Raw genomic sequence first — 27,501 nt, 5'->3', positions numbered from 1 at the left:
GAAACCAAGTTGCTGAATCTGGGAGGTCCTGGAGGATTTCAGTCCCGCTTGTTATCGTGGTTCATGTATGTAGAAACTAGGAAAGTCTCACTCTTTGGAGTTTGGATCGTTTCACGCCAGCAACATTGTCAACTGGAAGTGAGGCTCGTACGTCGGGAATCTTCAGGATTCACTTCATTTCATGTGTGAAAAACGCAGGTGGCTTTTGAACGTCGGGCTACTTTTAACTGTGAAGAGGTAGAGTTTTAAATTAAAACAAAACAAACCCACCAGGGGAGGTGGAGAGTAAACAAACCACCATCTCTATTCATATGGTTCATTTTCTAACAGAACATAAAGAGATATTTTACAATTGCATGGAAAATATTATCCTATTTTGAACAGAAAAAGTATGTGTAGACGCTCTGTGGGGTAAAATGTGGATTAATGAGATTCACAGATCATCGCGATTCACTCGTTCATCAAAGAGTCTCAGCTTTTTTGGACTGACGTTGAGCGTTAAATCTTTCTTACGAGTTCGAAATAGATTTATATCACATCAAATGGTTTTTCATCACTGCACAACAGATTAATTAAAATAGGCTAAATTTAGGGTCGGCCTACAAAAACATGTCAACCGCTATCGGCTTGAATCCACCTCCACTGGAATTCCCAGAGCCGTGCCTCCGTTTCTATCTTTTCCTTTCTCTTGTGGCAGAGGGTGGATTTCGCCACACGTTCGAAAAGAGGCGCCACAACTTGTTTTCGTCAATTTTATTATAGTACACCTTTAGGATTTCACTGAATGTACAGCTAGCAGTTTAACTGGAAATACAGTCTATCATAGTCCAACACATTCTATTTTATAAATAACTTGAACCATACACGTCTCATTTATACATCCGGTGGAGATGAATTAGTAAAAAGCTTTCCCATAAAATAAGCCTCACACAGCCCAGCATACCTTCACAGTACCCCTTGTGTTTCAAATAAATGCGTGACTACATATACTCGGGGAAAATACTGCATGTACAGTATATGCTTCTGACAATGTGGCTCATTAATGCATAATGGTTGCTCTTAGAAGTGCAGTACATGCTGTTGCGCGCAGAATACTATATACAGTGCTGGTACCATGCTCTCTTTGTCCACTTGTGGTCTCTGCCGAGGTGAGGAAGAAAGTCGAGATGGAAAGGAGGCTCTTCTCGAGGTCGTCATGCAGGTCAGAGGGTGGAAGGAGGATTTCAGACCACGAAGGAAACCTGAGGACAAACACGGTTAATGGATCCACTGCTGCAGGTTTAAAACCGCTGCGTCTGTACGAGGCAACGTTCAACTATAGCCAAGTTTTTACGATTTTACCACATGCCAGATCAAATATGTCTTCATGTATAAAGCAAATTACTCCAGTCATTCATTTTTGTACTGCTTAATTAATCTTGATTTACTGGTGATTGCAGTGTTTTATTAAGAGATAACAGATTAACAGAGATCCTCCAATCATGAGGCCTGAGCTGATACGTCACTTCTACAGCTGTGAAAGCATCATTATTGAAAAAAGTGGCATTAACGTCAAAGCCAACATGAAAATGTAAAAACAAGCATGCTGAATACTGCACAATGCCACATATGAAGGACTTTTAAAAACTTAACAGTATTGTGCACCAGAAGACATTTGTTTTTAAAGGACAAAGTGTTGACTCAGCATTGACATTTCCTTACGAAACCCGAACAAGTAGAATATTTCAAATATCTTTTTAAATAATGATCATTGAATACAGATTACCGTTCAAGATTACAGGCAAATTCTTGCTTTTAACTACTGAACATGTATGTCAGAATTTATCGCCGGTTTCTCAGTTTTATGATTATTTTTGTAGCTGCTGTGATTTTAGTCTCACACAGTCGACTCCACAAGTAATTCTTATTCATTCATATTTATCCTGGTGGATAACAACGCAATATTGGTTCTGTGATATTTGAGCTATTTTAAGACTGACTTAAAGAATCTCTGAATAAAAGTACACAGAAAATATTTATTTCAAAGTATATTAAAGCAGATGTATAAATTTGTAATGATGCAATGCAAAGGTAGCTTCATGTATAATAAAATAAAGTGAATATGTGAATATAATAACTTTCAATAAACGTTGGTGGATGAAAAACAATGTAAAATGGTCCTACGCCAATTCCAAATGTCACAACATACCTGTGCTATTCTCCGACCTGCACGCCCGCACAGTTGTCTTTACTTTCCGAGGCTATCGCCAAATACTCAGCATTTCTGGAAGGGAAACCAGCACAAGTCAGAGTCCGATCGCCCGACGCACAATCGGAAATGTTTTCTGTTATTACTGAGACAAAAGGTGAAAGAAATGCTGAAATAAAACTATACGGGTATGTTTTCTTTTTCACTTACAGGAGGAAGGTTTTGGTTTTTACTAGGGAGGAGGGTGACAGGATGGGACGAACAAGATGAAAACACGACAAGTTGACAGAAGGAACGGCACAAAGAGACACAAATGAACGCACACAGACACAGTTGAAACAATAAATGCTCACAATGGAGACCTAGAAACAGATCATCCAGCAGAGGCTGTTCCAGCACTACAAGTCTGAATTTCCGGTGTGATTTCAGCTGTTGGAACATGAATAATATCCGACAGGATTCATGGCGAAATGCACACGTTTCATCACTTTCACACTCAATGTGAACACTTTTGAACACATCAGTATGAAAAGGTAATTTTAAGAGGTAAAATGCAGAAAGGCCGAGTCCCACCAGCCAGTGAAATACAAACTTCATTTCATGCTTTTTTTTCTTCTTCTTCCTATTTATAAAAAAATGTCTTCGCAATACAAACATCACTGAGATTTAGTTCAACATTTTACTGAAAACTATCCAAGTCAACTGTTGTGAGGCAGTTGATCCTCAGATGTTGTGACTGCGGGTTAATGATGAATATCACTGTTATCGATTTTCAGTTCTTCAAAAAGGAGAACAAAAACACACAAAGAAAGACAAAACAACGAGAGGACACAAAACCACCAAAGGTAGATGGAGAGATACATTAAAAACACCCATAATATCTTAAAAATCTATTCATAGGAGCACACAAAATAACTTTGAAAAGACACCAATCACAAATTGATGCAATGCTCCAATATTAAAACACAATGAGATAAAAAATGCCTCCAGAAAGACTCAAAACTACCAAGAAGTAAACAAAACAGCAACAAGAGCTTGAAAAAGACAAGGAAAATCACCTAAAAACACAAAATTGTCACAAAGAAACTGAAAGTTGTGATTTAAACTGATTTCAAAAACACTTCACTTCTTTGAGAAGACAAGAAGACAAAAATATGATCAGAAAAAGATGTGAAATTATTTTTAAAACGATTCACAAGAACCACAAATGGATGGAAAACAGCCACAAGAGGACGTGTAATGAAACACATGGACATTTTAAAAGAAACAGGAAGCAACCATGGTGAGACACGGTGGCCTCATGTCCTGATCCCTGGCAGTGAATCCTCTAACCGGGAGAATCACGTCACATCACTGAGGGTTCGACTTGACATTTTTAGAAAGCAGGTGTGACGAGGCCTTGACTCAAGACGTATTGGACTCCGGCTTCACATGCATCAGACCACAGCCAGTATATCAACATCTGCTACTAACCAGCTTCACCGTGTTCAACGGCGTGCCGACAATTGAGCCCATATCATGGTGGTTGATCAGAAGATGTGTTGTTATGCTGTGTTGATTTTAGCTGATATACTGTTTTTTTTTTTTACATTTACAAAACAAGCACTGATAGACCCAGACGCACACACAGAACTTCTTGAGATTTTATTCTGCATTCATGTGACGTGAAAATCATTTGGTGGGAAAAAAAAAAACCCCCAACATGTTTTTCCCAGGTGGGAAAGTTACTGAGAAGTTGCAGAGTTGTTGATGTCATACCTGTCTGAAGGTGGACCACAATGACAAATCTTTTGATAAATGGAGGCACATGAACATGTGTTGCCTGTCATTTTCTTTAACAACTGTGATTCATCATGAAAATGTACTTCTCTGCAGTCATCCATCAAAGCTCTTTCACATTGTGGTTCCAAAGCAGACCAGCACAGCGCGTGCTGACACAACAGCCGCGCAAACCTTGAAAATATTAAGGAGCACATGAATGCAGCATAAACTCTGCAGCACCGCCAAGACCGCGCATCTCTTCTCAAGGTGCCGAGAAATGCAGCGGTGGTTCGCCACTTTTAATCTCGACGGCATGAAGATCAAAAAAACGCGACACCACACCGGAGCTGCAGACACACACAGGTCACATGCCATCGGCACTTCATGCACGCAGATGTGCGGGAAATACGTACGCGGCTTCCCGTAACGCCTCCTCCCCGGCTGCCGCGATCTTCCTGTAGCAGTAAATCATCTCGATGAGGAGCCAGACCTGCAGGCCGATGATGGACACGTACATCATGACCTCTGACACGATGGAAGCCGTACCTCTGGTGGCTGCGCACACACAAACCATAAAAAAAAAAAAAAAATAAAAAAAAGCAATCAGAGAGACATCACGAAGGACACAGGGCAAGGCATGACGGCGAAGTGGAATTGAACCCCGTCAGAGTGAGGACAGGGAAAAAAAACTCAGTCAAAGCATACGTTTACCCAGAATACATGACATGTATTTTATGCTTTAAAAAACAACAGCTCTTGTTCCCTTCACAATAAATTTGTATACATTTGTTGACAATTCTTCAATCGATCCAGAGGTAAAGGTGCAGGGACACTTTGTCCACACAGCCTCTCCACCACTCCTTCAGACAATCAGATATTCCACACTTCTGTGATATTTTGGTTATTAACAAAAGCACATCTTTTCAGCCATCCCACACCCATTCACTTTCCTATTTGCACCATTAGAGGAGAGTCGACCGTCCATTATCTAACCATCTTTCGTTCGCAGACGGCACACGCTTAAATGGAAGAGAGTAAATAATTGAACCAAGCTGCTGAGCGAGCAGCAGTGTCTAATAGTATCCGTCATGAGAGAGCCAGATGAGTGTCTCTCCTTTTTATTTAACGTCTTAATCCAGATTCAGATTCAGCATTAAGGTCATCCTTACCCTGGCAAAAAATAAGAAAATAAAAAAATACAGATTTTGGAGTTAAAAAATAAATTTAAAGAAGAGAGTATAAAACTGTAATACAATAATAATAATAATAATAGAATAGAATAGCAAGAGGACGGGTAAAGACAAACCCACCTGCATGACCTACATACACTATAAAAATAAGGATGCACCTTCAAAATAAAACAAAAGTAGTTGGATTAAATGCATCATGCACATTTATTTTATTTGATTCAGGCCGTTTGGAGCCACTCAGAGATCCAAAGCCTCTCACGTGTTCCCCAGGTGTGCAAGATACACACTTTGTCAATGTTCCTGCCTCCATCAGCAGTGAGATCGAAACAAATCCCAACAATCACTGGTATTTCTACTTTGTACTGATCCAACATGTAAATTAATGAGTCAATGACAGCCTCAGAACAGTGAGTCAGGGTGGGGTTTTTTAAATTTATTTTACTAAAATGCAAATCGAGCATATTTGCTGCACTGGGATTAAAGAACAGCAAATGCTGCATCCATTTTAACTTGTAGCACAACAGGACAGCCGCTTTAATAAGCAGCCACACTCTGCAGCCCGGAAAAGAAATGGCAGCACATCGTGTTTTAATTACAAACTCATCCTGGCTTCAGCACGACGACCTCCTACATGGTTTCAACCACAATTTCATCCAAAGTGAAAAACCGTTGAGAAAATATCCGAGGTCAATTTGAGAAATGCTGCCTCACCCAGAGGACCAACTTTTCATGCGTTAACCCTTTGTCTCCTGTCGCTTTCACCACTGACAGGCTCTGGCATCCGTGATAGTTCCTCACCAAACCTCCCAGGCTGATTACAAAATGCAAAGAATCCCAGAAAACTGAGGAAAATGAGCTTTGCGTATCCTCCATGCACTAGATCACACATTAGAGTAGTCCTCATTCAATCACACATGTATAGTCAAAAACAACAGAAAGCTGAAGTTGGTCGTAAAGAGGTTATTAAAGATTTAGAAACACTGAAATCAATCGCCGCATTTACACGACAAAGGCCAAACTAGTCCGAAATTGTAAGAAGGAAACAAATATATTATTACTGAATTAAAGTTATAACTCATCTAAAAGAAATGGTCTGGTGACAGTTTTATACCATAACATGTCACTAAATCAACAGTTAAGTAAAACAATGGTGGGGATCCATAAAGAAAAACGTAACGTTGAGTCATTGCGTGTACACGCTGATGATATCATAGCACCCTTGTTGTTCTGATTTTCATCAAATTCTTCTCCATTCATTCTAAATTGGCGCCTTGTAAAACACAGTAAAACTGCTTGATTCGCAGACGCGTGCTCGTACCTTTCGCCACCACGGAGAGGTGGACCACTTTGCTGACAATGGTGCTGTACTCGTAGTTGTCGTAGAAGAGGATGCGGTTGAAGAAGCAGCGGTACGTGCCCGTGTCGTTGAAGGTGACGTTGAGCAGGTAGATGGAGGCGTCCTGGATGTCGTTGCTCCTCTTGCTCCCGTTCCAGTCGACGCGGTACATGAAGTCGTCGTGCTCGACCGAGCCGCCTCGCTCGTTGTAGGTGTAGATCTGGAGTTGGAGAGAGGGAGAGAGAGAGAGAGAGAGAGAGAGAGAGGGAGAGAGGGAGAGAGAGAGAGAGAGAGAGAGAGAGAGAGAGAGATTGAATTTATTCAAAGTGTCAGTCCATCAGCACAGTGACTTCTGAGTCCTCGCAGTTTTAAAACAGCATCAATACGTCAATTCTCAATTTTAGTTGTAGAAGGATCTAGTTTATTTTTTTGAACTATCATTGCATTTTTACCTTTCTTGCTTCAACACAAGTCCAGCCGAAGTCGAAAGGACAATTCCAAGTATAGGAGATGACTTGTGTGTGTATCAATCAATGCATTCTTTTTTTTTTTTTTTGCACTAAATTAGACATAAAAGACGTAAAGAGATGAAATGGGACAAGACAAGCAGTTGACTGTCGTCTAATGAATTGCCTGTTCAATTCCTCTAATGATTAAAATCATCTTATCACACCGATTCTGTTATGGTGCCATAAAGTGAGTATCTAAGAGTTATTGCGATGAGGAACAGAATATTTTCACGACACACAGACACACTACATGTCTTATAAACATGCACATTTTACATTAATCTGTTTCAGTCCTCATTGTGACAAAACACCATTTAGAGTTCTTGTAACTTTGTGATTAAAAAAGGTTTTGATTTGATGATTTCTGCACCAAAATGTCTACAGAAGTGTTCTGGCATGGACAGAAAACTCTTTGGATGTATCTCGTGCTCTGGATGAAGCCTCACTGAATCCACTGTGCATCAGCACAAGGTCAACCCAGCCGTGCGTCATCGGTGAAACTTCAATGATCTCCGTGCGGTAAAATATAGCGATTGATTAAATCTGCAGCACTGGGAGCTATTGTGCGTCCGGGGAGAGTAAGTGTATAAGTCAGGTATTGCCAGGGAGGAAGTAAAGTGCTTGAGTCTATATTTATAAATGCACCGAGAAATAGCTTATGTCTTGAAAACCCAGCAGAAGTTTGATGTTAATAAATCCAGCATGGCGTCAAGCACCCCCTCCCCTCCACTCCACTCCACGATGTTTTGTGCTGGCGTAAGCCAAATAACACTCTCAGGACAGTGGTGGATCGCACTCACACGAACAAAGTCGGCCTCCCCTTTGGCCCTGAAGTACCAATCGACGGTGGCAGAGCCGTCGACCTCGCTCCTCCTCTTGCAGGAGATGCAGCCCAGCTTGAATCCTCGACCCGCCACGGCCTCCGTGTCAGAGTCCACCTCTGCACAGGCTCCGTGGCACCGGTACACTGTTTGCAAAAGGAAAGACTGCTATTACCCAGCACGCACATCATAGCAACCAGACAGGAAGGTGACAAAGAAGCAGGCCAACTCACCAAACAGGGTGCTGATCAAAGAGAGGAACAACAGGTGCCCTGGCGCCATGTTTCCAGATGTTAGAGTCACTTTTGTAATGGGATGAAGGGCCGCAAGACTGAGACTTCTGACGGGGAAGCTTCAAGCCACACACATTAACCGAGCTCCTCGTGTGGGTGGCTGAACATATATATATATATATTTTTTTATATTTCAGGAGGATCAAAGCTTATCTGTATAGTGCAGCCTAATGTCAGATGCCTGGAGGCTGGCAGCTAAACATGCATTGTAAAGTGCAATCTGTCCACTGGCCTTCTTTGTTCACCTAAACCTCTGCCCATAACAGCCCCAGTGGCTCTCCTGTCACCGCCTCAGTTCTTTGGCTCAATCCACAAGCAGTCCTCAGAATTTATTGCCACAAATTATTGCTGTTTTGGAAACACTTTTTTTTTTCTCTCCTCAAATTGTATCTCTGCTGCAATCCCGCATTCAAGTGCTGACCCCTCTGCTATTAATAATATCTCAAGAAGCAATCCAGATATCTTTTTTTTTTTTAACTCACAGTGTTCCCCAGATCCACACCCTGAGATTTGATTATCTTTGTCCCTGAGGTCCTAGTGAGATGCACAGAGCAATCATTCCTGCCACATGCACTGCTCTTTTAATGATGGCTGAACACAGATCCACAATACTTATACTCAATGTGTGCAAGCTACGGAATACTACAATACACATGCCAGTGCATATTAAACAATTTGCATGCTCTATGATAAGAATCAAATGGCTACCTCTTATAGGCTACACGGTTTTTTGTTGTTGTTTTTTTAATGGAGAGGGTATGATGGTAGTAGTCCTGGTGGGATCAGTTAAATCGGAGCCAGAATGACAGGCCTCGTCTCCTCCAGCTGAGTTCGTCTCCAGTAGAAAAAAAAACAAAAAACACAGGAATAATCAGTCCTCTCCGGTGATGGCAGCCGACAGTGGAAAGACTTGCAATCTCACCTATCTAACGACCCCGTGCTCGTGGAAGAGATGCGCTCGCATCGCAGATAAAACTGCGCGAGCGCACAAACAGACATTAGTGATTAAAATAATGTAAAAAATAAATAAATATATAAAATATATACCAGACGATCAGATAAAGGGCGTCTCGTGCTGTGTATTCCTTGCTACGCCACACACCTCTGTGTCTGGGTTCAGAGGCTGCTGCAGATGGACTGCGGTAAAACGGGCTGAGCGCGTGCGACTGAGCAGGTGCTGCGAGCGCGAGCGACGCCGGGAAACAGCCTCTTCACGCGCTACATTCAAAACCATCCCCACAGCAGAACTCGACCCGGGGTCTGATCCAGCGTCTGGACCTCATCTACCCTGGAAAATAACAAAACAAACGAAAAGCTCCGACTCTCTCATAAAAACAAGCACTGATGAGGAGGAGGGTGAACTGGCCCTTTAATTTCACTCCACCGGGTGGGGGTGATGATGATGATGATGATGATGCCACACAAACTGGTATCACCGATATATTAATACCAATAATTTGTTTCAAGGATTAAAGGCCACATATTATGGGGGGAAAAAATCCCCTCTTGACGGATTATATTGTATTTGGCTTGCCTCATGGCGCTCAAGCTTAAGCCAGTATTTTGTGAGCTGCCTAGAGGCTTATGTATACTCTGTGTACACACGAAAACATTCTAAAGCGTAAACATCATGTCCCATATACTTCCATGCATCCAGTGTGTTGGATTAAGCATGTGGAGGGCATATTGTGTGAATGTGCACTAATCTAATCCAACATTTAACTAGGCCACTCTACAATTACTCAGTAAATTTTAGTTTTATCAATAGGTTCAATAGGTTAAAATGTCAAAAGTTTATGGAAAAAAGTAATAAAACATAATGTATTGAAATGTATATATATATTTCAAATTTTGGTTAATGACGCAAGATCAGGTTGTTTTTTTTCCAATTTAAGGTAAATGTCAAAAATTTAAGGAACCCCTAGGCCAGTTAAACTGGTTTTTATTTTTGTTTTGAGCACAAAGGTTGTGTTGTGCTTTGGTAGAAACTGGCAAAATAATATTAACCTTATAAGTTGCTAGAATTAAAAATAATTTCCATCCTCCACCGCCGCCCACAAAGCCAATGTGATTGATGTGTAGCGACATCTAAATGTTTTAGAGCAACTTTTTCCCAAATTTTTTGGCCCGATCTCCTCCCGAGCATCAGGAGCACAGGATTGTCGGATGTCTGCAAAAAACTAAATCGTGTCTGATTTCCCTGTGGTGTGGGGTGTGTTAAGAGCGATTCTGTCGGGTCCGATCCGCTCGGACGGTCTCGGAAGGAGAGATCGTAGATCATGAACACGTTCAATATTTGCGACGAGAAATCCTGTTGTGTGTGTTCTGGAGAGGAGCCGAGCAGCGGGGGGTGTGACGTCATGTGTGCTCGTATGAAAACCAACCAGGCTGAAAACAACACTGCTGCTGCAGCCAAAGTCAGAAAGTTCCTGACTTGTTAATGTAATTTTCAATTTTAATTCATTCAAGTAATAAAGCTCGCTCTAAACACTCCGTCTCCGCTCCATGGCGCATTCCAAGAGGGCTTGACAATGCGTGCACCAATCATGGTTAATATAAAAAGTTAAACATCAGAGTACTAAGGTGATTTATCCCGGCAAGAAGTGAATCTACTTCGCAGTACGGAAATCCCAGGGTTGATCATGAAGTTACCTCGATAAAAGTAAATCCCAAGTCGTAAAATAGGCCCAAGGTTGATTTGTGGCAACATGTTTGTTTACATGTACAAGCCGTGCTTTACACTGAAGTCACGTTTGACTACGAGAGATTTTGAAAATTGAGCATTACGAAACATATATATATATATATATATATATATATAGTTTTATAGAAGTCGATGGTGCAGAACCTGATACTCTGCTGAAGAATCGGTTACTGTGTGTTGACCTCCATAGTCACACCACACACAATCAGGTCAGGAAGAGGAAGATCTTGTGCGATCTGTCTTTTGTGATCATCAAGTGTGTGGTCTCTTGATCTGTGAAGATTTTAAAAATCCTGTAGTGTGTGCCAGGCTTTAGCAAGCTGCTTGCAGAAAAAAACTCTAATCTTGCTTCTAACCCTTTGAAATGACAGTTTGGGCGACCCTGTAACCCCTGTGCTCACTTGGGAGCTCTTCAGTTGCTCATCATCTTCACTGCCAATATTACTGGCCAGTATCTTCCCCAATGGAGATTGCCAACTGTTGACTTTCAGCATCTGTAATGTGCTCCAGAAATAAGCCTCAGTAAATTAATATATGGCCTTTGTCATCAAACTGTGGACGACTTTAGCCGGTTCTGCTGCAATCCTGCCATTCAGCCCTAGTGAGGTTTCCTCTGGGGGATCTGGGCCGGGCAATGGTGACTCTGGGACCTCCTCTGTGTCCGACAACCCATCGTCATCCATCTTGTATCGTCAATAAACATCATATGGGACCCTGGAGTGTCCCCTGATACAAATGTACAAATGTACGCTGATCTCCTGTACCGGGATCTCAGTGTCTGATCTCTCCTCCCATCCCCTAAATCTGCACACTGGCCGACATCTCACCTTTCCCATGTAATCTTTGAACATTTTTGATGTCATTTGGGAGGTAATATGTACTGTTTAGACGGCATCTGAGAGGTCAATAACAACAACCTCTGTCACCTCTTCACCAAGTTTGTCAGGGCATACGAACCAGACTTACTACAGTTTTACATTTTCAATACTAAAGTATTAGACTTTTAATTATTGCAACAATTATTTAGCCTCTTTATAGTTTATAACAAACCGAAATTTGCGACAAAATCAAATTAATCCTACACATATAATTCAACTTGCCTTAATGTTTTGAGTTTTGTTTCTTGAATAAAACAATGGGTGTCAACTTTAAATAGTGATTGACATTCCTTAGGACCAATGAGAATCTGGAAAAATTGCCGGATGTACTGAAGCTCCGCCCCTGAAACATTGAACCCAGAACAATATGGGTTATTTCAAGTTTTTGCTTCTAAATACAACTAAATCAGAAACGATTATTACTTATTTCTTGTTGAACATTTTCGACAACTAGGTTGTGGCTGTTGACTGAATTGAAAAGTTCAATACTTTACTGTTTTGCGGTCTGTTTTCTATGACGGAGACAGAGGGGTCATATGTGCTTCAGTCTAAGGCAGGCGGAAGAAGAAGTAGTTCCTGCTGACATCGTAAGCAGATTATGGCTTCAAATTAACAACTTTCTTTTGTGATTAAAAATATATTGAGCATATTTACATAAGTACAGCGTTTCATAAGCAGCCCACGTATCCATTCAGAAATATGCACAATGTCTTCCTGAGTATCTATGTTTTTTGTATCGATCCGCACGTCACTGGCGGACGACACTGGTGGCACCTTTCCAGCAGCACAGTAATACACACCGATCAATAACGTTTCATTCAAATTTCCTACACGGTTATGTAGTCGTGTTTGTGTATTTCCGTCGCAGCTGAAGCATACCAGTTCGTAACATTTGCAGTGTGAAGTGGTTTCGTAACAATTGAAAGTGAACACCCACCCAGTGTGTCACGGTGCTGCTGATGCCGCTATGTCGAATAGCTGGCATCAGCTACGCCTACGGGCAGGCTGCTGTTAGCCTCAATTAGCTTCCCGTTTTTTTGTTTTTTTTTTGGCTTTGGTAACATAAAAAAAAAAAATGAGACGGTGCTTTGCATTTGGAGTCCACTTCTAACAGGTCCAGGTCCACACTACAGATAGTCTGCGATATTCAATGTAAAAAGCTCGACACGCCGACAACCGACGGTAAAGTACCCGAAGCTAACCTAAACTGAGCTCTCGGTTAGCTTACGAAGCTACATGTTTCTATTTTATTTTAATTCGATGATCCATGAACAGAAACAAATCTGGCAGTCAATCAAACATCCGGCACATTGTTTTTGTTTATTAACTCCTTAACATGGACCGTTTGTTTGACTGAACTGTGCCTCGTAACGTGGGAAGCTAACATTAGCTTAGCTCTCTGGGAATGTTTTGGTCTTCAAGCTTTTTGTTTATCCATAAATCAAATCCACGAAAGTCATCATCAATCTACCCGAGCGTGTATTTCCTATCTTACACTAGTGTGGAGAATGCTTTCTTTACTTTGTAGCCGTGTCCTTGTTCGCACTGTAGGACAGTTTGCCTTTAACGTGATCTCGCGCAGTTAGTTCAGCTGTGACAATGTAAAGCTTTGTATTTCTACAACCTTCCAGTTACATTTTCAGCCTGGTATAACAGATCCCCTGCTGAAGTCAGTTTTGGAGCAATCACCTCGTTCCAGCTGCACATTGGAAACTGGGAAATCATCACAGGGCAGAATATAAAATTACTGGTTTCCCAGGCACATTTGAACCAGTCATCTCTTTAAAAGACAGTATTTTACAGCGTTTAGGAGAGATTAGATGTTCCATTATTAGTCTCACAGAGAGGACATTCCAGATGTTGTAGCAGAGAGTGCAGAGGCAGGAAATAAGAAATATGTAGAACTACATTGACATAAGGCAATATAACAAAGACATGGGATAATAAATACATTCTGAGTGTGCATGTGTGACGTGATTAAAATGACAGTCATTTAATTGTTTACATTTAATTAGTTGCTAATGTTTTCATAAAACTTTTGTGGTCGTTTGATAAGAAATAGATCAGGAGTTTAATTTATTGATTAGCTTTCCACCTATCAAAGAACCATTAAGATGGCTGATAGTTACATGCACAGTTCAATCATAATTCGTTTTGAAAATGTGATTGTAAAAATATGTTAATAAGCAGTTTGAGGTTGGTTATTTTTTTTAGTTTTTTTAAACCATTACACAAATCATAGTATTAATTTTCACCGCTACATTGAATTTCCTGCTGCAAAGACGGTTGAAGTGTGTCATTATCAGTACATCACTGTTGTACGTAATTGACGTTAAAACAAGTTGTTGCTTATCAGTGAAGTGGTGCATTTCCGCTGATATGACAGGCTGGATTAAATTCCATCTACATGTTTCATACTCGAAAATGAAATGAAGAAATTTGCACCGAGTTTAAAGGCCTCATGTTACATCTGTCTGCCATTTTGACAAGAAAACAAGCAAAATCATTTAAAATGAGTTAAAAACCTATTTCGTTCAGCTTTAGAATTGTATTTACAGATTTAAGTGTCTTTGCACCCATCTGTTTATTTTATTAAATGCATTCCTTTGAGTTATTGGACAGTTAACAATGAGAAAAACTGAACTCTGATGGGCAGCTTGTGTTCTTGCTTGTAGTTTTGTTTTGCGGCCATGGATTCGACCTGCAGTGCCTCAGCGCCTCCGGCTGGTTTGACGGTGCAGGTGTGTTTTCCTGGTGCTCGGGCTGCGGTGCTGGATAATCTGAACCGGCAGAGGGAGGAGGGCAGGCTCTGCGATCTCTCCATCCAGGTGCAAGGTCAAGTGTTTCGAGCTCATCGCTGCGTGCTGGCTGCATCTTCTCCGTACTTTCACGACCAGGCGAGTCATACAGATTCATTTGATTATTTATTATTCAAACTGTCAAAGTTAAGAAAGTTGATTGTTTTCACTTGAAGTGGTTGTGGTCGGAACTGGCCCTGAATTTGTCTTCGTTCCTGTCTGCCTGCAGGTGCTGCTGAAGAACGTCACTACAGTTTCCCTCCCCTCGGTCATGGACCCGGTGGCCTTCGAGAGCGTCCTGAGTTCTGCTTACACGGGCCAGCTGAGCATCGTGCACGATGACATTGTGAACTACGTCACCGTGGCCAGTTTCCTTCAGATGTGGCACATAGTGGACAAATGCACGGAGATCCTGAGGAGGCCCCGGGGCTCGGCGGAGGTCGCCCCAGGCGAGGCGGCCGCAGCTCCCCCCGGCACCGCCTCCCGTCAGCAGTCGCCGAGCAGCACCGAGTCCTTATATGTGGAGAAGGAGGGGAGGAAGAAAGAGCGGAGGCCTGACGCCTTGCCTCCTTTAGCCACGTGGAGACGCCCGCAGCAATTTCCCCGATGGGGGCGCCCGCGGCCTTCATCAGCCCAGCATTCAGCTGAAGCTCACCTGGACCCCCTTCCTGGCTACGCGGAGAGTGAATACACCAGCTGTGAGGAGACATGGGTGTCAAGCCATGCTAAAACTGGCCACGCCCCTCACGATGGACACGGACACCCGAGCCGGAGTCACGGGGGGCCGCTGAGTGGAGAGGCATTGAAGCAGAAAGTCAGGTTTCAGCAGCGCGCTGCACCGCTGTCCAGCGATCATCGACAGAGGGGTGAAAAAAGAGAAATCGAGGCAGATGAAGGTGTAGGAGAACAGACGGTGGCGAAGAAGGACGCCTTTTCCCAAATGGGTCACTGTGGTAAGATATAAACGGCTCAAAAGTTACTATTTTTATATTTCTTTTGTCTCAAAACTTTCTATGAATGCAGTTATTTGCTCAAATGTTTTACTTTTGTACATTTAATCATTCAGGAATGAATTGAGAAGTAGTGTTATCGTCATGACTACACTGTTGGTGTCTCTGTGTGATTTAGTCTTTTTATTTGTTCCAGAAGATTTCCATCCAAATGAGAGTGGAGAGGTGGCTCATGCCACAGAAAAGCAGAATGTGGAGGCGATGAAGGAGAAAGTTCACAGAGATTTGGTGGGCAGTGATCCGTCCTCTGACCTGCCTGCTGTTCATAACTGCCCTACCGGTGAAGGAGCTCCGGGCCCCTCGTGCTCGGTGGCTGGCAGGCCGCAGTGGCAGCCCGGCTCCTGGTCTCAGCCGGAGCAGCGGCAGCAGGAGGGCGAGGCCGGCAGCTGCAGTAAAGACGAGGACGACGAAGAGGAGGAGGAGGACGTGGACTTTGAATGTTTCACGGCGGCGACGTGCAGCAGAGACACGTACGACGAGATCGAGGACGGCACGGGGCAGGTTTCCCAGAGGCCTTTGGTGCCCGTGTCTCCTGACTTCACCATGGCGGGCTCGGAGGGCAACTGGCCGTCCACCAGCGGCGCGCAGGGCGGCTCCCTGACGCCCACCTCCAGCCGTCATCTGTCCCCGTCGTCCGCTGCTTTTCCACCGCCGCCTTCCTCCCCTACCCCGTCTTCATCATCCTCAGTGACACTTGCCGGCGCCCCCTACACGGGGAAAGTCCACTTCTGCCACTGTGGCAAAGCTTACACGCTCAAGAGCATGCGCGACCGGCACGTGAAGATGCAGCACCTCAACCTGCGGCCGTTCGGCTGTCCTGTCTGTACCAAGTCCTTCAAGATGAAGCACCACCTCACAAAGCACCTGAAAACCCACGGAGGGCTGCGGCCGTACGAGTGCAACCTGTGCGGGAAGAAGGTCATCTGGAGGGACAGCTTCCTGAGGCATCAGGCCCGATGCGAGCGCCTCGCCTCCAGCTCCTCGGCGAACGGCAACAACGCCACCGCCGCGGCAGCAGACGTGGACGATAGCTACAATTACGGGTTCGACGAGGGGGAAACGTTCCTGCCGACAGGAGGACAGGTGAAAGTGGAGGAGGTGGATTTTCACCGGGACATGGAAGACGGGATGGGCGGGCTGCTGGGAAACGTGTCTGGGATTGTGGATGAGCTCGGACCTCAAACACAAAGCCTGGATTCCAGCGGTCACATTTTTAAAGAGGAAGCTCATGAGAGCTTCAGTGGAAATTAAATGTAGATGTGAAAAACACAATTACAACACCGACTACTTCCCTAGGTTGACTTGTTCAAATATTCGTTACTACCATCTGGGAAACCTTTTTTTTTTTTTTTTTTTTGAACGTCACAACGGCTCACTGGACCTCAAAGAGCCCACTGTCACCAGAGTTCAGCTCATGGAGGTTAAAGTGGAAGAGCAGATTCATATTGACGTTCATTATCTGCCACAAAAGGAATCTGATTTAATGGTTTAATGGGGTTTCATTTGGTACTTCAAGTTTTCGTCTGCGTGTGTGTGTGTGTGTGTGTGTGTATAACGGTATATACAGAAATAACTGACCACGAGCAACACAATGACTAAACGGTCACAAGTCCTCAAAGGCTTTTTTGAAGCAGATGATTTAGTTTTTATCCCCGTTATGTGCATTTTTACAGACGTGTTTGAAAAAAGGACAATCATACTGTGAGTCAGTGATTCTTCTTTTCTTTCAGGTGGCTCCACTGAGGCTTGGTTCCTGTTAATGATTAATTGTACCAAGCTGTGTTGTGAATGTACTTTTTTTTAAAAAGAGCATTGAGTTAATTTGCATTTTGCACATGGAAGTATTTGCAAAGGAGAAAAAAAAAAGTGCAAACTTTTGTGCCATGTTGATGTGTTTTCACACTGTTAAAAGAAATCCTTGGTAATAAAGGTTGTTTTGTTTTTCTTTTTGATTGCTTGTAGAATGTTGTGCTTGTTCCATCTCTCGAACACAAGGATTTATCTAAGACCACCATGGTGCATTTATTTCAAACAAGGGAGTTTATTTTGAAACATTACCGAGAACCTTTGAGCAACAAGGCTCCTAACGACATAATGGAGCATTCCAGAACAGTAAGGCTGATTTTACAACATTATAGAACAGACCAACAGTATTCTAGAACTCTGTTGATCATTTAGAAACATGTGACTTTAAAGAACACTTGAGTATTTTCAAAACATTGTGTGGCATCTTGATAGACTTATTCTTTTTTAAATAAAAAGATGAATCATAGACCGTACTATTTCCACAACATTATGGAGTTTTTGATCCTTGATGACCATGCGCACACAATCCAAAAACCAGTTGGAGGCGTCGCAGTAAACCAAAAACATTCATTTTCCAAGCCGCTGCTTCCACCAGAGGTCTCCAGCTGCACGCTGCTTTGGCCTCCATGAAACCTGTGAACATCCTGCAACAGTCAACTGACAAGTGAACCTGCTGTTTAATTTATTCATGTGCATTCAGAGGGAACAACCTATGGAGATTTCCATTCAAATGGCAGGCATGAGGTCGTGACAAGGCTACGCAGAGAACAATGTGGAGGAAATGTACTATTACATACGGTGCCGCATATGTAATCACCCTTCAGTATGAGGAATCTTTTGTTGATATTTCTATCAAAGAAATGTAATGTGGGTAGACGTTTGGATTATATGACAGTGAGTATATTTTCAGTTTGGAAACCATCAGTGTCAAGAGGAGCTGTAGAAACAAAAGCCCAGAATAAATTGTATCGTCATTTGATGTCAATTATGAGCCACTGAGCCAATTATTACAACATTAAATGAGGCCCTGGGAGCCGTGTTGAGCGCTCCAGCACTTGTTAGGCTGCTGTCCTTGAAAAGTTTGATCTCAGCATTGTTTCTAATGATGAGAACCTCTGTTTTTCCCACATGTGAGTATTGACAGGGCAGACTAATGAGAATGACTCATCCCTGCTTTGTAGATGTAGGACAGAATGTGCTGCTTGGTGTAGTTAAGATCTCGCTGAGGTCGGTAAATGATATTGGGATTATCGTCTGAGGTGGAGGACGGTCCTCGAGAGAATTTTTCAGGGACGAATCAGAGCAGAATATAGTGTTTCCTTTCCTTTAGATTGTTGAATTGCTCATTCAGCCTTGAAGCTCTTAAAGGCACAATTTGTATCGTCATGGTGACAAAACTCGAGGCCAAATAACGTTATCAAAAAATAAAATCCACACCGATCTGATACTCTCTTTTTATTCATACTGTGCAGACACAAAGCATTTATGCTGCTCATATCCACAATGTCACACACCTACATCTAATTTCTATTTTCTTCATATTTATTGTCCAGTATTGCCAACGATTTAAAACATAAAGCAGGGATCTGCAAACAGCTGTTTTCACAATTTTCTACCAAATAAACTTTGTCTGGAGCTGCAAAACATGTGATTCATTGAAAATTAAAAAAAATTAAAAAAATTGCAATAAAATGCGGTTGCATTAATGAAGTATAATAGGTACAATTTTAAAAAATAGATTTTTCTGCTTTGGCTAATTTATACATCTGGTCTATTTCAGCTTCTCTTTAGCTGTTTATAGCCGCTCTGTGTTTCCCAGCAAATTAAAAATGTTTCCCCCTTTTTCCTTTCATTACTTCCCTTTTTATTTTTTTGCTATTTACCTTTTTTACGTTTTTGTATTTCTTCTTTCCCCATTTTTTCTTATTCTATATTGTTCTCCTTTTTTAAATTTCTTTTTCTATTTTTTCTTTATTGTTCTCCCTATTTTCCTTTTTTGTATTTTCAAATTTTTCTTTTTCCCCCTTTATTTCTTTTTCTTATTTATTTATTGTTCTCCTTTCTTCATTTTTTAAATTTTTTTTCTTTTCCTCAATACTCTTCTGGCTGTTTTAGCAGTTTTACTATATTTAGCTGTTTTTAGCCATTTTTGAAAAATCTGCGTGGAATGAAAATAAAAATGAAAACAAGTTTACGTGACATATTATGTAAGGGAGCTGCTGCAGAGAGGATGAAGAGCCTCACGTGGCTCCAGAACCGTGTGTTGCAGACGCCTGACATAAAAGAATAATGACAGGAGGATGATGAGGTTTTAAGACATTTAATAGATTTCGACTGAGAGGAGACTAAAGGTGTTTATTACTAGTTAAGCTTAAGACCAAGAATCTTACATTAGGAGGAAGCTGTTTCTGTGGCACCACAAGTCAACCACCCGGATCTTTACAGTGTTTTGGACTCTTCAGTTAAAGTGAACATACAGAGAGAGATCATGCACAAAAAAGAATGACAGTTTAATTCATTATGAACATAATAAAAATGACTAATTATGCGTCTCGACATCTGAATCCAACATGCTCTCCTTCAGTGCTCCTCGTCCCATCTGCTATATCCACCCATGACCTTTGAACCACTTACAGCGTCGCCATCAACTGAAATAAACCACTTCTGTCATCCTCTGAATAAAACACGTTTAACACGAGAACTCCACTGAAGATGCAAACAGATAATATATAACAAATAAGCTTTGGAAAAGCCAGGAGAAAACTTTTAGGAGACTTTCCAAAAATCTTACAGTGCATTGAAAAGGGCTTTTTATTTTTCAAACTGTACATGTTTGTTACTTACACCGATACATAACCCAAACTAAGACAGTTACATAGAAATAACATTGGAGTCTGCACTACTCATACAGGCTTCCCGTTAGATTTCCTTTGCAACATACTCAAGCAGAAACAAGACCACTCCGTGTAGATTTGGCACATTTAACAGTGTGTGTTGTTTTGGTTTTGTTTTGTTTTTTTTAGAAAGCAGCGCAATCCACAGAGCATCACTCAGGTACAAAAATGCAGACGACAGTAGACGAATAGAAAAACCTCAGACAGCCGACACTAGCACCATCGGACAAAGATGATTTATACAGTCAGAAACTTCACTAAAAGCAAGATTAAACCTTTTTAAAAAAAAAATAAATAAATAGGTGATTGAGTCTTTAATAAGTAGGATTAAAACTAAAGCTGCTAAGATAACCACTAACAGGCCTGAAGAAGGGATTTTATTCCACGTGGCGGCGTCTCTGTCTGGAGGTGAAGGAGGCTTGTGTTAGTGGGTTAACATTTCTTGAGGTTGTGAGTCCGCCTCTCGCAGATCTGCTTCTCCTCCGTGTTCCTCCTCCGGTCCCACCGGTGGTGGATCTGTGGCTTGGTCCTCGGTGGCGAGCTTAGAAGATGGTGCTCCAGCGTTTAGGGGGTGCACGGGATTTTGGGTCTCCCTGGTGAGCAGGAGGAAGGAGGAGGACGTTAGAATAATCTGAAGTGGAGTTGTTCTCACACTTGAAACTGTGCCGGAGGTTTAGAGAGCAGCTGATTGTCAGAAACTTTCACATTTATCGGGTCTCATAAAGGATTTTTATCCAAATGAACAATGAGCCTCTCAGAAGGGCTGAGGTAGATGGAGTTTGCAGAAAAAACAAAACAATGAATGAGTGTTCAGGTTTACATGTACTGTCAAAGCAAAAAAAAAAAAAAAAAAGCTCATATGCTTGTTAGTTCATAATGACGACTGGTTGTTTTTAAATGATGTAGATGACGAGATCAAAATAAATAGTGAAGCTGGATTGATGAATCGCTGCACTGTTCATTTACTCACTGATCTCTGATGAGAGCATCACTGGTGCATTTAGGTGAACACAGACAGGAGATAAGCATGAAGCTCAGTTTCACAGGCAGACAGTTGAAAGATCAGCGTGAAGCGGCGAACGTGTTTGGCGAGCTCACCAGGTTGAAGATTCTGGACAGCGTGCTTTGGTCTCTGCGTCTTCTAACCGGCGACTTTGCGCTCTCGGCACGCGGTGACGAAGCCTACAAAAAGATGCTCTATAAGCTCAGAGGGGAGACCTGCAACCAAAGAGGCTGAAAACCAAATTTCACTGCGTCGTTACTGTGTGACCTTTAGGTAAATGTTTAATCTGTTTTCCGGTGATGACCTGTTGTCTTTATGAAATCAGACATGTTTGAACGGCATCAGAGAAGTTTTGCTGTTGCTGGACAAAAAGCACATAACCACGAGTGACACGAGTTTCTTATCACTGCCCAAACATTCAGTCTCTTTGTTTATCTACTTGTTTCTATCCTTTAATGTGTTTTTGCTCTTTCGTGGACAATAAAACTAAACTAATGTGGAAAGAATATATCAAAAAGAGCAGGTATGTGGTTTCTCTGCAACAGCAGCAGGGCAAAGAGGAAATATCGGATCTTTTGATCTGTTATTGTCGGAGAATAACACGAGTGAGACATTAAAAGAAGAAAGTGCTGAAGCGTGACAGGACCAGCAGCCTTCAGGGGGAAAGGAAAGCGGAAGTCCTGAGGAAGGAGTCTGACACAGGGGACGTGAAAGGATGACCAAAGCCAACCGACACACAGACGGACGTCCGGTGTTGTCGGACAGATGAGGAGACACGAAGGAGGTGGAAAGACAACACAGGAGGATCGGTGAGTCATCTCCGAGACAAAGGGGGTGAAGGTGTTACAGAGAAGAAGAGGCGTGAGAGAGAAAAGGACAAGAAGAGGTGGAGGACGGGGATGTAGGTCAAGAGGTCCTGAGAGAAAATGTTTACCGGCTGTGGTTCATAAATAGTCGAGCCGTTTCAAAGTCATCCAGGAGCAGAGAGTCGCTCTGGATTGAGGCAAAGAAGGGGAGGGAATTGTAAGAATGAAAAATTTACCAGTGAGCCAATAATGACAAATGAACAAATCAGACGATCAGTGACTAGATAGCTGTGTTTTGTGTGTGTGTGTGTGTGTGTGTGTGTGTGTGTGTGTGTGTGTGTGTGTGTGTGTGTGTGTGTGTGTGTGTGTGTGTGTGTGTGTGTGTGCCGCTTGCAGTTGTAATTGTTTCCCTTTCTTCTGAATATGGCTCGACTCCACGTTCCCAAATGTAAAAGGGAAATCTCCTCAAGGAAGGAAGAAGCGAGACACAAAGCAAGAAAGCCACAGACGGAGTGTGAGGGTTAGGCGAGGCGTGCGGCGTGGACAAAGGACATGTGGCGAGGGACCTCTGGCGGACAGATTTCAATGGGATTGCAAGAAAGGTACAGTCGGCTGTGCGGCTTATGAGCGTTTCCAGGAAGAAGATGTGACGTACCAAACCCAAGACGTCTCTCCACTGCACATGAAAGAGAAACAGATCGTGACATGGTGAGATGAGCTACAGAGGGAAATGTCACCGCCTCCTCCATACGTCTCAGACTAGACGGCATTGTGCCGACAAAGAGAGATTGGTGACTATTGTCTCTTGGCGGTTGTTTGGTCCATTTAGGAAGAAAGTCGAAAAATCGTGCACAATCAAAAAATAAAAGTTTTTTTAGGTGACTTTGACATCCAGAGGATTAGTTATAATCCAATATAAAAGCACTTTGTTGGTAAACCTTAATGCATTCCTCAACATGACTTGCTAATCATTATTTTAAATTCAGCATTTCATTGCGCCCAGTTATGATCAACTCAGTCTTATAAATGACACATAATCTGGGATATGCTAGATTACCTTGCATTAGCTGGCTTTGATGAGAACACACCACCGCTGTGTTTTGAGATCAGGTTCCTCAAACCATGGCCATTTAATAAATATGAAAACATTTTCCGAGGACCGTTTCAATCATTTCATTTTATTTTACTGTTTGATAATTACAGTAACAGAGTGAAGCAGGAGATAGAGAATGAACCAACTGTGAGAAGACAAATATAACTGTTTAAAATGACATATTTATGTGTATTTGCTGACAGGTGCGCAGGTTTCTCAAGGTATTTTCCCTGCTGTTCTTTCTTAATTTACTTTTCTGTTCCATTTGTTTATTTAGTCATTTTTTCTGTGAACAGCCAGCTTGTCTTACCAGAAATGAATCAACACACAGAACCATCTTCAGGGTTTTGGTGCCGTCATTTTGAGTTAGAATGAATTTATTTTCTCTCTCTTTTTATCCTCGTGCTGCAGAGGGTTTGGCGTGTGCGTTGGCCTGTTGAAAACACTTTGTTGTGTTGTTCCGATGTGACGCTGTGTCCGTCCTACAGAGGACACTAAAAACTCTCTCACAGATGCTACGCTGGAAGTCAAAGAGAATCGAGCCTTTGTGTTGCTTTGGTATGAGATTGTTTTGCTGCTCGCTGTGTTTCTGTGGCCTGATATATGAATTGATATCATGAGCCGGCTCCCTCATACTGTTCCTTTACCATTTCTGCACTTGAGAAATGCATTCAGTACGATAGACATCTCTGTATCTTCGCTGCCTGTCTTTGTGTCTGAGATGATCAACCAAACAAATATGGTGAAAAATGGGACTCACCCTGGATTTGGGACGAGGAGATGAAACCTGAGGGACACCAAGCAACGACAATAACAACAGAGTGACTGATTGTACAATGCAAGAAGAAACAACAGCTCGGTAACTCCTAATGAAATTTCCTCTCAGCTCCTTTTGTTTTAAATCAGAATGTAAATGAAGAAGTCACGCAGCTCTGCAATGAGCGAGAGAGGAGAAACAGTTTAGCGTGCTGGTTTTCAAACGCTGCCACACTATCGATGCCAGGAGTCAGAGCCAAAACAAGACGGTGACGATCCACCTCTGACGATCCAGCAGAAATTGCGGGACACTGGTTTGTTCTCTGTTTTAAACACTTTCAGAGAAACACACGGAACTCACTTGGGCTCGGAGCAGATTAAAGAAAATCTGAAAACCGTCCCAAGATGTTAGTGTGATGCAACAGAAATGACTTTATGCGTGTGGTTAACAGTATGTAAAGCATGCGTGGCGTGTGATGTGACGTGAACAACGTGCGACCGTTTGATCCAGGAAACTCACAATGGTCCTGAAGAAGTGCACCACAGCGTTTTCATTGGTCCGACGGCGGGAGGACGACTGCTGAGGTGAGGAGGCCAGGTGACCCCGGAACGACCCCTGAGGGGATCAGCAGAGGTCAAGTGACTACATGCTTGAAACAGGATCAATGAACATGGCAGAAAATGAGAGACTTTGAAAACAGAGCATCAAGAGCTCTGACGGTAGATAGGAAGTTTAAATCAAAAGGAAGCCACAAACAGAACAGGCCAGAGGCTGAAGGATGAAGGTGCCAACTTCAGACTGACTTCATGTTTAGATTTTTCAACATGGGTTCATTCAGCAGCGTAATGGAAAACAGCAATCGGAACATGCAAAGTCGCCTGTTAAACTCTAAGCAATGTGTGATTTCTTTAAACTTTCCGGCAATAAAGCTCAATAAAGCTTTGTGTCCTTTCTATTCCTACTGTGCTGTGCAACAAATGAAGTGGAGATGAGGGAGTGTGAGAGGGTCTGAACACAAACGTCTCAGATGTGGCATCCCTGTGCTGCTCCTGGATGAAAGCAGCTTGTTTGAGAGCTGCTCCGACTCCTGAGGGCTCCTCCCATTACAGAGCTCTGAATCCTCAAGCTTGAAAGGGGCTTTGTCTGAGGTTTTTCTGTCTCTATCACATCGTCAGGTCAGCATCATTTACCTGCACTGTAGAGCTGCACATATATCCAGACTCAAAATAGCAGTCTGACCGGAGCAAAAGGTTGACCGAAGCTTCCGGGCAACGGAAACTACGCAAATGCTCTTAGAAAATATTTTTATACATCATAACTGCAGCTTAGACACATCACAGTGCACAGTACGTGCAGTGGCGTCCATGTGTGGTTGAAGCCAGTTCAGTTTGTTTGTGAATAAAGCAGCTGATAGGAATGAAGTAAACGGTGCCATGCAACAAAAGGAGATTCTCAATCCTGCACCTTCCTTCTATATATTTAGATTAAACAACAAAACACATGTAAAACTGCTGGCCAAGAGCAGAATTGTACTAAAAACAACCAATAATGACATTATTATCAATGTGACCACAAATACCTTTGAAAACCTTTTTTTTTTAAGTTTATATTTTGAACTTTGCTTTGCAAATCTTAAAGTTATTTTATTAAACTCTGAACCATGATTGATAAAAAATGTGGATATAGCTTGAAATACAATTATATTATGCCTAATATAAGTATTATGATTATCACTTATACCAATGCCAGGAACCAAACAGCTCACTTAAAACTAATGTGGCATTGGTATATTGTTTAACATTATGGGTTTATTTTGATTTAGTGATTATTGTGATTTTTGGTTATATTGGGAAGTAAAATGACACATTTTAATATGTCAAGATAGTACTGAATCTTCCTCCTCAGACAACTTGGTAAAACCAAAGATAGTAGAACAAAAAGGCAACGTTTCAGTTTCTTCTCCGTAATATTTCCTCATTACTCATTCAAACCTCTATAATTTATGTACTTTAACAATTTTTACTCTATTTTATCTTCACATGTGGATTTTGCATCTTGAAGTCACAGTTTAGAGGATAGAATAAACACTGATTCTCACCTTGCTCCTCTTCTTTTTGTCCCCACCAAAGAATTTGCTAATCTGGTCCATCAGCCCGGGGTTCTTCTTTTTCCTGCCCAGGCTGAAGGTGCTTTGCCCTGAGGTGCTCGCTGTCGCCATGCTTGCTGCTGCTGAGGTTCTCTGCCTGCTCTCTAGGTCCTCGTCTCACGCAGTCCAAAGCCCACAGTGCCAACACACAGCTCTGCCGCTCCTTCAGGGTGGTTTGCTACCCAGCTGACGCTCGGGGGGCCGTCTTTGAAGGTGTCGTCCCTCCCGGCCCCCCGGGGGCACCATGGGACATGGGGAGGGCGAGGTCGATAGGGGTCAGGGTGGTGAGGTCCACATCTCTGGCCGGCCTCCAGACATTCTTCAGAGCTTCAGTGGCTGTGTCAGTCACTGCCGCCCTCCGCATTGTTCCTCTCCCCATCTGCCTCACCCGGCCGCAGGGACAACAAGGGTTATCTCTGAGTCTGAACTCACAGCCCGATGCGAAGCAGGCCCGAGCACTGACAGCCCATTGTTGCACCGGCCTCGTATATCGTCTCCATGCGTCGTGTTTAAACTGGACGTACAGTCACTCCGATGAACACACGGAGAGGCCCGGCAGAGGCCCGTGAACATGAGCCAAGTATCCCCGTCTCCACAGTAATAAAACTAAACTTGCAGTGACTTTGCACTTCTCATTTTATGAGCTGGAAAAAAATAACAACCAAATATTGCCAAAACGAGACCAACAGCAAGCGAACACACCACCAAAGCAATTCCACAATTGCTTTGAGGAGCAAAATGTGTCAATAAATGAATATAGCCATTAAGAAAATTGATGATAATTATCAATATCTAGACTAATGAAGTTATGAAAAAATATGTTTATCCACTATACATCGAGTTGGCGTTATACTACTTCATCCAGCTCTGGGTCGCTGGAGAAGTTCCCAGCTGACTGTAGGTGGAGGCAGGGTGCAGTCACAGTCACCCACCAACTAACCTAAACCCATATTTTTGGGTCTGTGGTCGGGAAATGTGATATAAAGAGGATTCTTTCACAGGGAGAACATGCAACCTCTGCACAGTAATAGACCAAGACCAAGCCTGGACTCTAACCATGGATATTCTCATTGTGAAGTGGGAGTTCTTACCACTGTCCCACAATGTGGCTCAGCACACTGAGCCACCGAGAAACAAAAATCTGTTTAAAACTGATTTTTGTGCCACGATTGAACCGACCTTTTATTATATATTTTACTGCTGTGCAGGGTCTACAGTGTCAATACCAATGCTTTAAGGATGTTTTGTCTTGTCCTTTCTGATCTCCTTCGCATGCTTGAATGTAAATAAACACACATGTTTTTCCGTGTTGTACATCTTATTTCATGGACACTTTGAGGAGCCCACATGTGTTGTTTCACCCGGAGCGGCTGCAGCAGCCACCAAACAAAGCCGGATCTGTTGCACGGTGAGTTGTGTTAGAAAACACCCATGCTGCATCAGAATATTAATATTTTTTGGAACACAAGTCTTTTTGTTTTGGCAGCCTGTGATTTCTACAGTCAGAT

General features: G+C 42.5%; 3 protein-coding genes across 12 annotated transcripts; 1 reads left to right on the top strand and 2 right to left on the bottom strand.

The window, feature by feature from the left end:
* Window positions 1-745: 745 nt before the first annotated feature.
* Window positions 746-9,447, bottom strand: scn1bb (sodium channel, voltage-gated, type I, beta b). 4 transcript variants are annotated; one of them, XM_080484549.1, is made up of 9 exons: window positions 9,201-9,447; window positions 9,021-9,073; window positions 8,807-8,933; window positions 8,039-8,198; window positions 7,785-7,951; window positions 6,458-6,695; window positions 4,363-4,504; window positions 2,189-2,263; window positions 746-1,241 (listed from the first exon to the last, which is right to left on the bottom strand). In XM_080484549.1, exons 4-8 carry the CDS (start codon window positions 8,085-8,087, stop codon window positions 2,194-2,196), a joined length of 666 nt encoding a protein of 221 aa, XP_080340675.1. In that variant the 5' UTR covers window positions 8,088-8,198; window positions 8,807-8,933; window positions 9,021-9,073; window positions 9,201-9,447; the 3' UTR covers window positions 746-1,241; window positions 2,189-2,193. The 4 variants fall into 4 exon arrangements, with proteins under 4 accessions (XP_080340675.1, XP_080340678.1, XP_080340676.1 ...); XM_080484552.1 differs by having other exon boundaries at window positions 8,039-8,157; window positions 9,201-9,398; XM_080484550.1 differs by lacking the exon at window positions 9,021-9,073 and having other exon boundaries at window positions 9,146-9,444.
* A 2,583-nt stretch (window positions 9,448-12,030) lies between these two features.
* On the top strand, window positions 12,031-17,440 carry zbtb22a (zinc finger and BTB domain containing 22a). Of its 6 annotated transcripts, none has more exons than XM_080484218.1 (4): window positions 12,031-12,267; window positions 14,356-14,577; window positions 14,708-15,431; window positions 15,628-17,440. In XM_080484218.1, the coding sequence occupies exons 1-4, from the start codon at window positions 12,217-12,219 to the stop codon at window positions 16,737-16,739; spliced, it is 2,109 nt and encodes a 702-aa protein (XP_080340344.1). In that variant the 5' UTR covers window positions 12,031-12,216; the 3' UTR covers window positions 16,740-17,440. The 6 variants fall into 6 exon arrangements, with proteins under 6 accessions (XP_080340344.1, XP_080340347.1, XP_080340348.1 ...); XM_080484221.1 differs by having other exon boundaries at window positions 12,232-12,267; window positions 15,625-17,440; XM_080484222.1 differs by lacking the exon at window positions 12,031-12,267 and adding an exon at window positions 12,422-12,862.
* A 2,160-nt stretch (window positions 17,441-19,600) lies between these two features.
* Window positions 19,601-26,304, bottom strand: mbpa (myelin basic protein a). Of its 2 annotated transcripts, XM_080485746.1 has the most exons (7): window positions 25,946-26,304; window positions 24,367-24,462; window positions 23,851-23,877; window positions 22,653-22,673; window positions 22,126-22,184; window positions 21,287-21,370; window positions 19,601-20,781 (listed from the first exon to the last, which is right to left on the bottom strand). In XM_080485746.1, exons 1-7 carry the CDS (start codon window positions 26,063-26,065, stop codon window positions 20,613-20,615), a joined length of 576 nt encoding a protein of 191 aa, XP_080341872.1. In that variant the 5' UTR covers window positions 26,066-26,304; the 3' UTR covers window positions 19,601-20,612. The 2 variants fall into 2 exon arrangements, with proteins under 2 accessions (XP_080341872.1, XP_080341873.1); XM_080485747.1 differs by lacking the exon at window positions 22,126-22,184.
* Between the last annotated feature and the right edge of the window lie 1,197 nt (window positions 26,305-27,501).

This window comes from Lipophrys pholis (genome assembly GCF_963383615.2).
Source record: "Lipophrys pholis genome assembly, chromosome: 17".
Classification (NCBI taxonomy): domain Eukaryota; kingdom Metazoa; phylum Chordata; class Actinopteri; order Blenniiformes; family Blenniidae; genus Lipophrys; species Lipophrys pholis.
Note: the sequence above shows the minus strand (reverse complement) of the source record. Positions and strands in the feature narration are given on the sequence as shown.

What these genes read in the sequence shown, in the direction of transcription:
- scn1bb (XM_080484549.1), bottom strand. Translation starts at nt 8,087, where the DNA reads ATGGCGCCAGGGCACCTGTTGTTCCTCTCTTTGATCAGCACCCTGTTT. An exon ending in TTTGATCAGCACCCTGTTTG is followed by an intron (nt 7,952 to 8,038) that starts GTGAGTTGGCCT and finishes TTTTGCAAACAG; the next exon opens with TGTACCGGTGCCACGGAGCC. An exon ending in GGGAGGCCGACTTTGTTCGT is followed by an intron (nt 6,696 to 7,784) that starts GTGAGTGCGATC and finishes CTCCAACTCCAG; the next exon opens with ATCTACACCTACAACGAGCG.
- mbpa (XM_080485746.1), bottom strand. Translation starts at nt 26,065, where the DNA reads ATGGCGACAGCGAGCACCTCAGGGCAAAGCACCTTCAGCCTGGGCAGG. An exon ending in CTCCTCGTCCCAAATCCAGG is followed by an intron (nt 22,674 to 23,850) that starts GTGAGTCCCATT and finishes TTTCATGTGCAG; the next exon opens with TGGAGAGACGTCTTGGGTTT. An exon ending in CTATTTATGAACCACAGCCG is followed by an intron (nt 21,371 to 22,125) that starts GTAAACATTTTC and finishes ATCTTTTTGTAG; the next exon opens with GCTTCGTCACCGCGTGCCGA.
- zbtb22a (XM_080484218.1), top strand. Translation starts at nt 12,217, where the DNA reads ATGTGCTTCAGTCTAAGGCAGGCGGAAGAAGAAGTAGTTCCTGCTGAC. An exon ending in CTCCGTACTTTCACGACCAG is followed by an intron (nt 14,578 to 14,707) that starts GCGAGTCATACA and finishes GTCTGCCTGCAG; the next exon opens with GTGCTGCTGAAGAACGTCAC. An exon ending in TTCCCAAATGGGTCACTGTG is followed by an intron (nt 15,432 to 15,627) that starts GTAAGATATAAA and finishes TTGTTCCAGAAG; the next exon opens with ATTTCCATCCAAATGAGAGT.